General features: G+C 37.7%; 1 protein-coding gene across 1 annotated transcript in view; it reads left to right on the forward strand.

Moving 5' to 3' along the window:
* Positions 1-17,331, forward strand: part of ptpn4b (protein tyrosine phosphatase non-receptor type 4b) — an 81,079-nt gene that overhangs the window by 40,169 nt on the left and 23,579 nt on the right. The window contains exons 13-15 of the mRNA XM_079807574.1: positions 2,140-2,208; positions 10,348-10,482; positions 12,775-12,933. Of these exons, the coding sequence (XP_079663700.1) occupies positions 2,140-2,208; positions 10,348-10,482; positions 12,775-12,933 (363 nt within the window). The remainder of the gene's footprint in view (positions 1-2,139; positions 2,209-10,347; positions 10,483-12,774; positions 12,934-17,331) is intronic.

A 17,331-nucleotide genomic window follows, 5' to 3' on the forward strand; every position in this document is an offset into this window, starting at 1 on the left:
ACACCTGTCCCTAACCCTACCCTTAAACTTACCCAAACCACCACACCTGTCCCTAACCCTACCCTAAAACTTACCCAAACCACCACACCTGTCCCTAACCCTACCCTTAAACTTACCCAAACCACCACACCTGTCCCTAACTTTACCCTTAAACTTACCCATACCACCACACCTGTCCCTAACCCTACCCTTAAACTTACCCATACCACCACACCTGTCCCTAACTTTACCCTTAAACTTACTCATACCACCACACCTGTCCCTAACCCTACCCTTAAACTTACCCAAACCACCACACCTGTCCCTAACCCTACCCTTAAACTTACTCATACCACCACACCTGTCCCTAACCCTACCCTTAAACTTACTCATACCACCACACCTGTCCCTAACCCTACCCTTAAACTTACCCATACCACCACACCTGTCCCTAACTTTACCCTTAAACTTACTCATACCACCACACCTGTCCCTAACCCTACCCTTAAACTTACCCAAACCACCACACCTGTCCCTAACCCTACCCTTAAACTTACTCATACCACCACACCTGTCCCTAACCCTACCCTTAAACTTACCCAAACCACCACACCTGTCCCTAACCCTACCCTTAAACTTACCCAAACCACCACACCTGTCCCTAACCCTACCCTTAAACTTACTCATACCACCACACCTGTCCCTAACTTTACCCTTAAACTTACCCAAACCACCACACCTGTCCCTAACTTTACCCTTTAAGTTACCCATACCACCACACCTGTCCCTAACTTTACCCTTAAACTGACCCAAACCACCACACCTGTCCCTAACCCTACCCTTAAACTGAGCCATACCACCAAACCTGTCCCTAACTTTACCCTTAAACTTACCCAAACCACCACACCTGTCCCTAACCCTACCCTTAAACTTACCCATACCAACACACCTGTCCCTAACCCTACCCGTAAACTTACCCAAACCACCACACCTGTCCCTAACCCTACCCTTAAACTTACCCACACTACCACACCACCACACCTGTCCCTAACCCTACCCTTAAACTTACCCAAACCACCACACCTGTCCCTAACCCTACCCTTAAACTTACCCATACCACCACACCTGTCCCTAACCCTACCCTTAAACTTACCCACACCACCACACCTGTCCCTAACCCTACCCTTAAACTTACCCAAACCACCACACCTGTCCCTAACCCTAACCCTACCCTTAAACTTACCCATACCACCACACCTGTCCCTAACCCTACCCTTAAACTTACCCAAACCACCACACCTGTCATTAACTTTACCCTTAAACTTACCCAAACCACCACACCTGTCCCAAACCCTACCCTTAAACTTACCCATACCACCACACCTGTCCCAAACCCTACCCTTAAACTTACCCATACCACCACACCTGTCCCTAACCCTACCCTTAAACTTACCCAAACCACCACACCTGTCCCTAACCCTACCCTTAAACTTACCCAAACCACCACACCTGTCCCTAACCCTACCCTTAAACTTACCCAAACCACCACACCTGTCCCAAACCCTACCCTTAAACTTACCCATACCACCACACCTGTCCCAAACCCTACCCTTAAACTTACCCATACCACCACACCTGTCCCTAACCCTACCCTTAAACTTACCCAAACCACCACACCTGTCCCTAACCCTACCCTTAAACTTACCCATACCACCACACCTGTCCCAAACCCTACCCTTAAACTTACCCATACCACCACACCTGTCCCTAACCCTACCCTTAAACTTACCCAAACCACCACACCTGTCCCTAACCCTACCCTTAAACTTACCCAAACCACCACACCTGTCCCTAACCCTACCCTTAAACTTACCCAAACCACCACACCTGTCCCCAACTCTACCCGTATCCCACCTCAATATCAGCAAAGGTGTTTTGCAATACAATTTGACAGTACATTGTACCTATTTTTTGATGTAAGTACATAGTAGTTAAGGCCACCTAATATAAAGTGAGTCTACTAAATTTACCCCTTGTATAACGTTTTGAAATGGCAAATGTCATACTGAATTTAATCGAAAAGCTGAAAAATATACGTTTTATGTATTTCATATTGCCGTAAATTATTCTGTCTTGACACAACGTTCTTCTTTTTTGCAGTGGGAGGACAGAGGCGCAGTCTGTACAGTACGGAAAGGAAAGAGGCATCAAGAACCGAGTTTTTGCACGGTAACACGTTTTTTAATAACCAATGAGGGGGGGCGAACTGTGCAAATAATATGCGTTATGTAAGTCGAGTTTGAAAAGTGAAAAGTTATGAGGTAGTAATACGCAACCATTGTGTTTGTTTGTTCTAAGATCCTATTATCGTTTTTATTAATTTTGAATTCGTTTTTATTAGGTCTTATGCTCTTAGGATGGCTTGAGGCTAATTTAAATTTTTGTGCGATTTTTGTGCGATCTAACCCTTTAATGATTTGTTTGAGGTAATTAAAGCAACAGTTTTTCAATAACGTAAGAATATGTAAAGGTATGATAATAAATAGTGGACTGACTTTTCCAATTTGTTGACATGATGGTTAGATTCAGATATTAAGTTGGGTGTCCTCCTTAGAGATAATCTCCATATTTATTTATAATGAAACCATTATATTTAAAATTATGATATTAACCTATTAAACTCCAATGAGCATGATAAGGGTCCGGAATGATATCATCAAGTTTATACTTTAAATGTTAAACGTCTGTGGAGGAGCTCTGACCTCATATGAAAGCTTAGAGTCTCTACTTTCTGGAGATATGCATCACTTTGGCATTTGTTTTACTCAAAGTATTATATTTTACACTAAATTACACTGGAACCATTTCCGCCTGGATTTGATTGGCGCAAATATCGATGTATTCAGTCTCAATTCATATGTATATATCCTACTGTACATTTAAGGAAACATAAGTTTGCCTTAGCACTATTTTAAACGTTTCTTGGGTTAAGTTATATGTGCTTGAGTTCAGTAATATTCACTTGAGTGTGCTTATATAAGTATTATTAAAAATATTGGCATGTTTGAAAATGTCACATTTAAAGAAATCTAGTGTTTGGTCATATCTAAATATTTATTCAAATGTCAACAGAACTCAACTGCACTGTGTTGCCATGTCCGCAGGTTGAAGTGACCCCAATTATGGGATATACAGACCCAGGAATGCGAATTTTAGCTGGAAGCCCTGCCAAAATAACACTTATTTTACCCCCAAATGCCATTTTTTTCCGGAGAAACCCCCCGGAAAGCTATTGGGCTTGTTTTTGGCTAGTTTTGAGTAGCAATTGGGCGGATTTTGTTGTAAAAACTTGGCAACCCTGACTGCACGCACGCTGGAATAAGTAACGCTAGAAGAAAAAGATGAGTGTAAACGATCTTTGCCGGTGTTATAAAAAAGAATTTAAGGATACACAGAGTTTACTTACCAACACCATCATCATTTCTGAGAGAAATTGTAAAGGTGAACGCATATACGAACAAGTTCTCCGTTTAGGATAAGAGCAAATTCAACCCAAGCGCCTTTGATGACGTTACTGTTGATCATCTGTCCATCATCGTCTAAAGCCCGTCTTGACAATATCATTGGTCCGAACAGTTTCTGTTCAGGCATAATTACTCCTCTACGGATCAAGTCCAGATCCAACTTCCCGAGCTCAAATGTTGTGGGCGGGGCTAAGTTCGGCTGGCATCCAGGCTACCAAAAGACGACTGTATGTGGGTAGTATTTCGCAACTGATTTCAATATCCTGATATTAGGGTACAACGGGGCTAAAGGCGCACCGGGGTAAAAGTCACCTTTGATTAAATTTTCCTCTAAACCACTAGATGGCACAAAAACTAGCCGTAGCACTTTCCAAAACATCCGCTTTGCAAGATGCATGTGGAAATTTGGCCAATCTTTGATGAGATCGCATTACATTGATTCTGTGCTCATTTGATCTAATATTTAATGTATTTTAAAATGTTGTAGACTTAAAGGGTTAGTTCACCCAAAAATGTAAATTCTGTCATTAATGACTGACCCTCATGTGGTTGGACACCCGTCAGACCTCCGTTCATCTTCAGACACAAATGAAGATATTTTAGTGTAAATCTGATGGCTCTGAAAGGCCTCCATTGGCTCAACTTTACACTCTCAAGACCCTTAAAAGGCACTAAAGACGTCGTTACAAAGTCCATCTCACTACAGCGGCTCTACAATAACTTTATGAAGAGGCGAGAATAGTTTTTGTGCGCAAAAAAACCCTAAATAACGACTTATATAGTGATGATGATTTCAAAACACGGCATCATGAAGCTTCGAAGCGTTATGAATCAGTGAGTCGACTCAGCGGTTCGGAGAGTTATGAATCAGTGAGTCGACTCAACGGTTCGAAGCGTTATGAATCAGTGAGTCAACTCAGCGGTTCGGAGCGTTATGAATCAGTGAGTCAATTCAGCGGTTTGGAGCGTTATGAATCAGTTAGTCGACTCAGCGGTTTGGAGCGTTATGAATCAGTTAGTCGATTCAGCGGTTTGGAGCGTTATGAATCAGTGAGTCGATTCAGCGGTTTGGAGCGTTATGAATCAGTGAGTCGATTCAGCGGTTCGGAGCGTTATGAATCAATGAGTCGATTCAGCGGTTTGGAGCGTTATGAATCAGTTAGTCGACTCAGCGGTTTGGAGCGTTATGAATCAGTGAGTCGACTCAGTCGTTTGGAGCGTTATGAATCAGTGAGTCGATTCAGCAGTTTGGAGCGTTATGAATCAGTGAGTCGACTCAGCGGTTTGGAGCATTATGAATCAGTGAGTCGATTCAGCGGTTTGGAGCGTTATGAATCAGTGAGTCGATTCAGCGGTTTGGAGCGTTATGAATCAGTTAGTCGATTCAGCGGTTTGGAGCGTTATGAATCAGTGAGTCGATTCAGCGGTTTGGAGCGTTATGAATCAGTGAGTCGATTCAGCGGTTTGGAGCGTTATGAATCAGTGAGTCGATTCAGCGGTTTGGAGCGTTATGAATCAGTGAGTCGATTCAGTGGTTTGAATCGCCAAAGTCACGTGATTTCAGCAAAACCAGCAAAAAATGCTCTTCTTACTTAGTACCTTTGTCTTGTTTCTAGTCTTAATATCTAAAAAGTCCTAAATCAAGATACATTTACTAGATAAGTAAAATGACAGAAGATATTTTTTCTTGTTTTCCTGAAAATAAAATAAAAAATTAAGCGAGTTTTTGCTTAAAACAAGCAAAATTATCTCCCAAAGGAGGTGGAAATAATATTCTTGTTTCTGATTGAAATCTTGATCATTTTTCTCACCTCCATTTGGCAGATCATTTTTAAGATCAAAAACTTGCTTAATTTTGGTTTTATTTTCAAGAAAACAAGAAAAAATATCTTCTGTCATTTTACTTATCTAGTAAATGTATCTTGATTTAAGAATTTGTAGATATTTGGTCTGGAAACAAGAAAAAAAGAGCATTTTTTGCAGCCCACCTTGCCACCTCATACATTTATATGATTTTTAAACAAAATAAACCACTTTTATGATCTGTTGCTCCATCACTGTTCAATACAAACATGTCTTTTCTGCAATCATACACTATGGGAGTAATGAATATTCTTAACGTGTGACTTTAGCCCCGTTGTGCCTTATCATATCCCGTGATAAAAGCTTCTGTAGTTATCGCAACAAGAATATTTGATACCGCCACGTCTGTTTGATAGTATGTGCCGATGTGTATGTGTGTTTGGGTGTGTTACATCCCACCCATTTCAATCCCCGCGGGGTTACGTGTCAGTGTGTGTTTGTCGGCGTGTGGTCAGATGTTCTCAGAACGACACCCAAACACAGGAAGTAGCTGTGTAGCTTGCCATGCACATGTTTGTGAAAACACACTCAGACGTTCATTCGAGAGCAGCGATTGTTCAAAGATGCTGAGGCTGAGAATTAAACTACGGTTTATGTTTCATCACACTTCAAGGAGGTATTTCTTTTCGTCTACACAGACCTGTTCTCGATACGATAATCGTGCTTTTGAGGGACGTCTCAATCTAAAGATTAGCAGATATTTGTGGTTTTTAGGAGAAGCGTGTGTTCGAACATCGTGACATAAAAGGCCGTTTGTTTTTAAGCTATTGTCGGTGTCATATTTTTCTGATGTTATTGTTGGGAAAAAAACGGTAAAATGTCTAAATAGCTTAAGTTTACCCACATGAAAAAATACTATAGTATATTATAGTAAAATTACAGTAAAATTACTGTAGTAAATACTATAGTGTTTTTGAACCATACTATAGTAAAGACACTAGAGTATATTGTATATATTATAGTATTTACTACACTTTGTTAATTTACTGTAGTATATTTACTATAGTACGGTTCAAAAACACTAGTATTTACTAGAGTAATTTTACTATAATATAATATAGTTTTTTCATGTGAGTACAGATAAAAAAATTTCTTTTTAAACTAGCTTTGGTGTAATCACGTTTTTTTGGATGTTTCATTTGAAAAAAATTCATATTTATCGTTTATTTTGATCGATTTTTAGGAGTAGCTTGTGTACAAACATCTTAACAGGAAAGTGTTTGTAAACTTGTGACTTTTCTGATGTTATTGTTGGGAAAAAACTGTAAAATTTCTAAATAGCTTAATTTTACACAAAAGAACATTTCTTTTTAAACTAGCTTCGGTGTAATCACAGTTTTTTGGATGTTTCAATTGAAAAAAATGTATATTTATAGTTTAGTTTGATCGATTTTTAGGAGGAGCTTGTGTACAAACATCTTAACAGGAAAGAGTGTTTGTAAACTTGTGACTCTTTTCTGATGTTATTGTTGGGAAAAAAACGGTAAAATGACTAAATAGCTTAAGTTTACCCACCTGAAAAAATACTATAGTATATTATAGTAAAATTACAGTAAAATGACTCTAGTAAATACTATAGTGTTTTTGAACCATACTACAGTAAAGACACTACAGTAAATTGTAGTATATTGTAGTATATTATAGTATTTACTACACTTTGTTAATTTACTGTAGTATATTTACTATAGTACGGTTCAAAAACACTATAGTATTTACTAGAGTCATTTTACTATAATATAATATAGTTTTTTTTCATGTGAGTACAGATAAAAACATTTCTTTTTAAACTAGCTTTGGTGTAATCATGTTTTTTTGGATGTTTCATTTGAAAAAAATTGATATTTATCGTTTATATTGATCGATTTTTAGGAGTAGCTTGTGTACAAACATCTTAACAGGAAAGTGTGTTTGTAAACTTGTGACTTTTCTGATGTTATTGTTGAGAAAAAAACTGTAATATGTCTAAATAGCTTAAGTTTACCCACATGAAAAAATACTATAGTATATTATAGTAAAATTACAGTAAAATTACACAAGTAAATACTATAGTGTTTTTGAACCATGCTATAGTAAAGATACTACAGTAAATTGTAGTATATTATAGTATTTACTACACTTTGTTAATTTACTGTAGTATATTTACTATAGTACGGTTCAAAAACACTAGTATTTACTACAGTAATTTTACTATAATATAATATAGGTTTTTTTTTCATGTGAGTACAGATAAAAACATTTCTTTTTAAACTAGCTTCGGTGTAATCACGTTTTTTTGGATGTTTCAATTGAAAAAAATGTATATTTATAGTTTAGTTTGATCGATTTTTAGGAGGAGCTTGTGTACAAACATCTTAACAGGAAAGAGTGTTTGTAAACTTGTGACTCTTTTCTGATGTTATTGTTGGGAAAAAAACGGTAAAATGTCTAAATAGCTTAAGTTTACCCACCTGAAAAAATACTATAGTATATTATAGTAAAATTACAGTAAAATTACTCTAGTAAATACTATAGTGTTTTTGAACCATACTACAGTAAAGACACTACAGTAAATTGTAGTATATTGTAGTATATTATAGTATTTACTACACTTTGTTAATTTACTGTAGTATATTTACTATAGTACGGTTCAAAAACACTATAGTATTTACTACAGTAATTTTACTATAATATAATATAGTTTTTTTCATGTGAGTACAGATAAAAACATTTCTTTTTAAACTAGCTTTGGTGTAATCACGTTTTTATGGATGTTTCAATTGAAAAAAATGGATATTTATAGTTTAGTTTGATCGATTTTTAGGAGTAGCTTGTGTACAAACATCTTAACAGGAAAGAGTGTTTGTAAACTTGTGACTTTTCTGATGTTATTGTTGGGAAAAAACGGTAAAATTTCTAAATAGCTTAAGTTTACACAAAAGAACATTTCTTTTTAAACTAGCTTCGGTGTAATCACAGTTTTTTGGATGTTTCAATTGAAAAAAATTCATATTTATAGGTTTTTTTTGATCGATTTTGTCTGAAAAACCACTGTAATGTGTAAAATGTGCCTTGTTGGTTTACGTAAATTCTATGAAATGTCGCGAAATTGCGGAAAATCGACTTTTGAGGCACTTTGTTAGAAAATGTGTATGGTTTTCAGGAGTAATGAACATCATAACAGGAAACGCATTGATTGTTTCTGTACTTTACAAACCAAAGGTAACCGGAAAGAACGTTTGTACTGTTTCACTGACAAAAATATAGTATTATAACTATAGAAGACGGTATGAAGATCGTAATTCTAATAGTTATGTAATGTATGTTTTATATACACCAATCAGGCATAACATTATGACCTAAGTGTTGCTGCCATGGACCCCTGAAGGTGTGCATCTGGCACGAAGAGTTGCGAGGCGGGTCCTCCATGGATCGGACTTCCAATGCTCGATTGGATTGAGATCTGGGGAATTTGGACTCAAACTCTTGTTGTGCTCCTCAAAGCATTCCTGAAGCATTTGTGCTTTGTGTCGGCGCATTATCTGCTGAAAGAGCCACAGCCACAGGGAATACCGTTTCCATGAAAGGCTGGACATGGGCTCAACAATGCTTAGGTAGGTGGGACGTGTCAAAGTCACATCCACATGATGGAGGACCCAACGTTTGGGCGGGGTCAGGGGTCAGCATGGGCACTGGTCAGCGGCTGTGCCGCCCCATACCCAACATGTGTGTTCTGACACCTTTCTATCTTGAATTTGAGCTCTAGTAGCTCGTCTGTTTGATCGGACCACACGGGCCAGCCTTCAATGAGCTTCGGCCGCCCATGACCCTGTGGCCGGTTCTCCACTGGTCCTCCATGACCCTGTCGCCGGTTCTCCACTGGTCCTCCATGACCCTGTGGCCGGTTCTCCACTGGTCCTCCATGACCCTGTGGCCGGTTCTCCACTGTTCCTCCATGACCCTGTGGCCGGTTCTCCACTGGTCCTCCATGACCCTGTGGCCGGTTCTCCACTGGTCCTTCATGACCCTGTGGCCGGTTCTCCACTGGTCCTCCATGACCCTGTGGCCGGTTCTCCACTGGTCCTTCATGACCCTGTGGCCGGTTCTCCACTGGTCCTTCATGACCCTGTGGCCGGTTCTCCACTGGTCCTCCATGACCCTGTGGCCGGTTCTCCACTGGTCCTTCATGACCCTGTGGCCGGTTCTCCACTGGTCCTCCATGACCCTGTGGCCGGTTCTCCACTGGTCCTCCATGACCCTGTGGCCGGTTCTCCACTGGTCCTCCATGACCCTGTGGCCGGTTCTCCACTGTTCCTCCATGACCCTGTGGCCGGTTCTCCACTGGTCCTTCATGACCCTGTGGCCGGTTCTCCACTGGTCCTCCATGACCCTGTGGCCGGTTCTCCACTGGTCCTTCATGACCCTGTGGCCGGTTCTCCACTGGTCCTCCATGACCCTGTGGCCGGTTCTCCACTGGTTCTTCATGACCCTGTGGCCGGTTCTCCACTGGTCCTCCATGACCCTGTGGCCGGTTCTCCACTGGTCCTTCATGACCCTGTGGCCGGTTCTCCACTGGTCCTTCATGACCCTGTGGCCGGTTCTCCACTGGTCCTTCCTTGGAGCACTTTTGATAGAGACTGACCACTGCAGACCGGGAACACCCCACAAGAGCCGCAGTTTTGGAGATGCTCTGACCATCACAATCTGGCCCAAACTCGCTCAAATCCTTACGCTTGCCCATTTTTCCAGCTTCTAACACATCAACTCTGAGGACAAAATCTTCACTTGCTGCCTAATATATCCCACCCACTAACAGAGATCATCAGTGCTATTCACTTCACCGGTCATAATGTTATGCCTGATCAGTGTATATATGACAAATGTGCCATTTTGTTTGACGAAACTTTTTTACATTGGAAATTGAACTATGTTTCTTGTGGTTCTGGTTGACTGAGCAGGTTTGTTGCATTATAAATGATCTTTTGTGAATGGACTGTGTTTCCAGGTCACCGAGCAAGCCTCTGGTTCGGAGACTGATGAGTGGTTTGGACTGGGAGACGGTCAGCAGGAATTCCCTCTCGGACGACCGACTCGAGACTCAGAGTCTGCCGAACCGCTCTCCGCCGGACTCGCCCGATCAGTGAGTTCACACACACTTCATATGCAGGTTCATCCAGTCTGTGGGTTAGCACTCGCTTACACAGTTTAACCCTCTGGGGTTCTTCATTTATGGGTCACACTCAGGACCTTCGGGTCAAAAATGACCGGAGAGCGGGATTAAAATAAAATCAATGAAATATATTTTTGTTCAATAATATTTTTTCTTTTCTTTTTTGGTGTTTTGAGATAATTTTATGATTTATAATTAATATTTATGCAATAATTATGACCCATTTTTTCCCATTGAAAATAATAAAAAATTTATATATATATAATTTTTTTTATTAAAGCTGTATTTCATTTTAGAGTCAAGCCTAGGCCTCATGAAAGCAATTTTTTTAATGAGATCGGTGCCATCCGGTGGACACATTGAGCATTTTTATCACGCAATAGCACATTTTTACCACTATAGTGGATCTTGCGTTTTATAAAAAAATGTAAAAAATCGTAGCTTCATCGAAATGGTCCGAAACTTGGTGACTTTATTGGTACTTGGTGTATGAACACCCAAAAAAATTGGGGACAGGATTTGAAAAGTCTAAGTAGTCGTAAAAAAGGGACTCAACAGTCTTATGTGGCGTTCACACCGGACGTGATTCGCACGAATAATTCGCGCTGATCGCGCGAAGGTGGACGCTTGAACATTTTGAGTTTATTCGCTTCAGTCGCGCGTGAAATTCACTGCACAACAGACGTGATTCTCCTCATGGGCGGGGCTTCTGCCAGCGGCTCGTCTCGTTGAGAAATGGCGGACATGGGCTGTGTTTACATGTCTTTTTTTCGTTAAAATCTACTGTTAATGTGTGACAAAACGTAGTTTTAAGACTTTTTCAGTCGATAATGTAGTTGTTTAAAGCTCAAATGTGTGGTTTATTTATATAAAGAGTGCCTATTTGAACATTTTATCTGCCGTTTTCGGAGTTGTGAGCTCCAGTGGATCAGCTCAGCTCATTAACCCGGTGAGATCAGCCTTTCCTCAGCCAGTCCTTCTGCCGCTGGCTCTGATGTCTCTGTGGTGTCTCGAGCTATAATTCGTCTTGTAATGGCCGATCTTTGCTCTCATGGATCTATAATTTGTTCCCTGGCAAATCGTTTAGACTGAAGGCAAAGAGAAGTTTCATTACTTTATATTTTTAGGCTATAACTGTACGTTGCAGTTGTAACGTTAGCCTACTAGCACTGACTTTGAATGTTTGACTGAATTGTTTGCTTTATTTCATGTATAGCTTATTATACCTTTTACTTATACTTTTGTATTATTGATCAAACTTGCATTTAACAAAAAGAGACTGTGTTGTGTTTCATGTCATTTAATGTTATCACAGTGATAATCATATTGTCTGAACCAGATATTAATATACAGATTTTCTCCTCATTGTTGTCACTACTAGAGCAAGCTCCTGATTGGTTAAAGCGGCGAGCAATATCCGCCAAAGTTCAGATTTTTCAACTTGAGCGATTCGCGCGATTCCCATGATTCGCGCGAATCGCATGTTCAAAACGCTCAATTCGCGTCCTTCGCGCCGCCTCAATCATGCAAAGCGCGCGAATCTCGCCGCAGAATGCCATTTCGCATCTCTGCATTGACTTAACATGTAAATCACTCGCGCGAATTGCGTCCGGTGTGAACGCACCATTAGGACCTTCGGGTCAAAAATGACCCCCATAGGAAATGAATGGGAATTTGTTTTTTTTTTGTGCGTACAATCTACAAATCAGCCATGATGCAGAAAAAAAGGACTCAACAGTGAAGGGGGGAATCTCTAAAACATCAAGAGTGCAAAACAGACAAAAAAACTCACACACACACACACACACACAGTTATACACACAAAAACACACGCACACACAAGTTAACGCATACCATTCCAAAAGATAATTGTGTTTTTGTGTGTGTGTGTGTCTTGATGTTTTAGAGATTCCCCCCTTCACTGTTGAGTCCTTTTTTTCTGCATCCTGGCTGATTTGTAGATTGTACGCACAAAAAAACTCAGTATTTTCATATTTTTGCCAATTTCCCATTCATTTCCTATGGGGGTCATTTTTGACCCGAAGGTCCCGAGTGTGACTATTTTTTTACGACCACTTAGACTTTTCAAATCCTGTCCCCAATTCTTTTGGGTGTTCATATACCAAGTACCAATAAAGTCACCAAGTTTCGGACCATTCCGATGAAGCTACGATTTTTAAAAATTTGTATTTAAAAAAATTTGGGTCAGAAATGACCGAAGATCCCCAGAGGGTTAAGTGTGTAATTGGTTTCTTTCTTCAGCAGTAACTCCGTGTTTACCACAGAGGGCGCGCGGGTCAGGCCATCCTCCATTGGTCACCTAGTCGATCACGTGATCGATGACTCGCCATGCCAAACGTTCACCAATCACAAGTCTGCATCCTCCACGCAGGCCAACAGCATCAGCCTCGACTCAACACCGTGAGTTACAATCTTTTTGTCTTGCGCACACTCCAAGTCATAACATATTAAAAATGTAATTTATTTTGTTTTTAGAACTGTTCTCGAACTCATTAATGTCTCGGGAAAGAAACTAAGCAAATATGACTGACATAATATTTTGACGCATGTTCTTCTTGTACAACGTGTAAAACTGAAAGTAGTAAAAATTTAAATGTACACTATATAATTTGTGCAAAAACGGTTAAGAAACAGTCAATATTTACATTGATTTTCGATGGTTTTCGCTATAAATTTTTATCGACTTAATTGTTAAGTTTTTGCGGCCCTAATATTTTGTTGATCATTCATAAAAACATGTTTAGATAGTCAATTAATTTGTTTAATATAAATATCTATATCTATTTATTATTTACAATATTTTTAAAGCATATTCTTGTACAAAATTGAAGGTTGTACATTTTGTGCAAAATTCGAAATGTTACAATGCAAGCGTAAAAACAACCGATATTTACATTCATTTTCGATGATGTTCGCAATATATTTTAATTGATTTAATTGCTAAGTTTTTGCAGGCCTAACATTTTGTTGATCGTTCATAAAAACTTGTTCGTGTAAACTATTGTATTCTGTTTAATGTGTACATTTATAGTTATAATATAGTTAGAACAGCCACAATTCTGTAAGCAAATTATTTAAATATTTTTGTATGAAGAATATTCTTACAGTAAAATGTTTGAACATTTTAAAAGTTTACTTATTTATTTGTTTAAATTATTAATTTAATATAAATGGCAAATTTTATCTACAGTGTTTTTTAAAAGCATGTGCAAAACTAAAGGTAGTAAAAAATCTAAATGTATACTATAAAATTTGTGCAAAAAAGGTTAAGCGTAAAAACACGTAAATTACGTAATTTTTTTATGGTTTTTCGCAATACAGTTTTATCGATTTTATTGCTAAGTTTTTGCTAAATTGAAGTCTGTAAAAAGTTTAAAAACAAAAAAAGCGTAAAAACAACCGATATTTACATAGATTTTCGATGGTTTTCGCAATACAGTTTTATCGATTTTATTGCTACGTTTTTGCGGCACACATTTTGTTGATCATTCATAAAAACATGTTTAGATAGTCAATTTATTTGTTTAATATAAATATCATGTATTATTTACAGTATTTTAAAAGCATATTCTTGTACAAAATTGAAGGTTGCACATTTTGTGCAATTTTTTTTGAAAATTTTAAATGTTACAATGCAAGCGTAAAAAAATGATATTTACGTTAATTTTCAATGGTTTTCGCAATACATTTTTATAGATGTTATTGCTAAGTTTTTGCGGCATTTTGTTGATCGTTCATAAAAACATGTTTAGATAGTCAATTTATTTGTTTAATATAAATATCATGTATTATTTACAATATTTTTAAAGCATATTCTTGTACAAAAAACAAAGGTTGTACATTTTGTGCAAAAAAAGTTTAAATATGAAATGTTACAATGCAAGCGTAAAAACAACCGATATTTACGTAAATTTTCGCAAAACAACCGATATTTACGTTAATTTTCGCAATATATTTTAATTGATTTTATTGCTTTGAAGTTTTTGCGGCCCTAACATTTTGTTGATCGTTCATAATAACATGTTTGTGTAAATTATTGCATTCAGTTTAATGTGTAAGTTAATAATAATGAAATAAGACACAAACTTTCATCCTCTTCAATGATTTTTAATCATAATATTTTTTTTTGTCCACCTTGCATGTTGATTTTTTTGACATGCATTGGTTGTCATGGCGTTTGGCGTGTGTTTTAGGCTATTGTGACGATAAGCCACATGAATGTTTCCCCCAGTACAGCTTATAGGTGAAATGTTATGATGCTAAATCTTGCCTGTGTTTGACAACCACATTATGTTTGCTTGTGCGTGTCCTGAAAAAGTTCTAACAGGTCATGTATTTTGTTATATTGTGTGCAGTTGGACAATTTTAATATTCATATTTAAAGATTACTCAACTCTAGATTTTGATCTGCTTAATGATGCGTTTGCAGCTCGCAAGGGCTGGACTGTCGCACTTTGAGTCACCAAAGTTTCCGCTGTGAAATGTTGTTCTTATTTTAGCACTACACTGTAGATGCACACTCTCACTGGCAACCTGAGGTTTAATATTGTGTGACCGCATACCTCTGACGAAACGACATGCTGTTGGCTAAACACTATTTTCACATGCGTTTCAGTCTGAGAAACGGCAAGCTTTTGAGCTAGGGGAAATTGTGAGCTTTGTGGTGGGCACAGTTCAGTGTGTTACGGTGGCAGGACTGATTGAATTCACACTGGTGAAACGAGCATTATTTTCCATTGGAAAGAGCTGTGACCACGCACTTCCTTTCTCAGATCGTGCCATCTATCTCATTTCGCAATGTCAGAATTTCCCAATCTAGGCTGTCCAGTACACCTTTGATTCATTTGTGCGTAGTTGCCACTTTTGATGTGGAGTTTTCATGTTCTACAGAAAGACCTGAAAGAACATGAAAAGAAATGCAAGGTGAAATGTGATTAAAACAAATCAGAGTTCAATTCAAAATAAATGGAACAACGTAATGACCAATCAAAATTCAATATGCAAATAGATGGAACAAAGGACCAATCAAAATGCAGGCCATTTTCAGAATCAAAATTCGATGTGCAAATAAATGGAACAAAAGTAAGAACCAATCAAATTCAATATGCAAATAGATGGGACAAAGGACCGATCAAAATTCAAATAAATGGAACAAAGTAAGGACCAATCAAATTCAAATAAATGGAACAAAAGTAAGGACCAATCAAAATTCAGTATGCAAATAGATGGAACAAAAGACCAATCAAAATTCAGTATGCAAATAGATGGAACAAAAGACCAATCAAAATTCAGTATGCAAAAAGATGGAACAAAGTAAGGACCAATCAAAATTCAATGTGCAAATAAATGGAACAAAGGACCAATCAAAATTCATTATGCAAATAGATGGAAAAAAGGACAGATCAAAATTCAAATATATGAAACAACGTAATAACCAATCAAAATTCTATTTGCAGATAGATGGAACTAAGGACCAATCAAAATGCCATCCATTTTCTGAATTAAAATTGTGCAAATAAATGGAACAAAGGACCAGTCAAAATTCAGTATGCAAATAGATGGAACAAAGTAAGGGCCAATCAAAATTCATTATGCAAATAGATGGGACAAAGGACCAATCAAAATTCAAATAAATGGAACAAAGTAAGGACCAATCAAAATTCTATATGCAAATAGATGGAACAAAGGACCAATCAAAATTCAATATGAAAATAGATGGAACAAAGGACCAATCAAAATTCAGTAAATTTTCAGAATCAAAATTCTATGTGCAAATAGATGGAACAAAGGACCAATCAAATGTAATGTGTAAATAGATGGAACAAAGTAAGAACCAATCAAATGTAATGTGTAAATAGATGGAACAAAGGACCATTCAAAATTCAGTCAATTTTCAGAATCAAAATTCAATGTGCAAATAGATGGAACAAAGGACCAATCAAATTCAGTGTGCAAATAGATGGAACAAAGGACCAATCAAATTTAATGTGCAAATAGATGGAACAAAGGACCAATCAAATTTAATGTGTAAATAGATGGAACAAAGTAAGGACCAATCAAATTCAGTATGCAAATAGATGGAACAAAGGACCAATCAAAATTCTAATAAATGGAACAAAGTAAGGACCAATCAAAATTCAATATGCAAATAGATGGAACAAAGGACCAATCAAATTTAATGTGTAAATAAATGGAACAAAGTAAGAACCAACCAAAATTAAATATGCAAATAGATGGAACAAAGCACCAATCAAAATTCTAATGAATGGAACAAAGTAAGGACCAATCAAATTCAATATGCAAATAGAGGGAACAAAGGACCAATTAAAATTAAAATAAATTGAACAAAGTAAGGACCAATCAAAATTCAAATAAATGGAACAAAAGTAAGGACCAATCAAATTCAATATGCAAATAGATGGAACAAAGCACCAATCAAAATTCTAATAAATGGAACCAAGTAAGGACCAATCAAAATTCAGTATGCTAATAGGACTGACGTCATTGCTAGATTGTTTTTGTTAGATATTTCTAAAACGTGATAACCCTGAAACACACGTTTTGAGATGTGAGCAGATGTGAGCAGCTTTTCAGTGCATCATATTTTGACTTTATCTCATAATTATGACCAATGTTCCCTCTAATTTCTGTTCTCGCTGAGGAAAACTTTTCTCTATTGGGCGGACATTTTGGTCAGCTGAGCAAAAACATTCTTTACCAAAAACAAAAACAAACGCACACACAAAAAGTGGTTTCATCATGCAGTTATAACTTTTAACTTTAATGTGCCATTTCTAT

The sequence above is a fragment of the Gobio gobio genome (assembly GCF_949357685.1).
Source record: "Gobio gobio genome assembly, chromosome: 24".
In the NCBI taxonomy this organism is placed as follows: Eukaryota; Metazoa; Chordata; class Actinopteri; order Cypriniformes; family Gobionidae; genus Gobio; species Gobio gobio.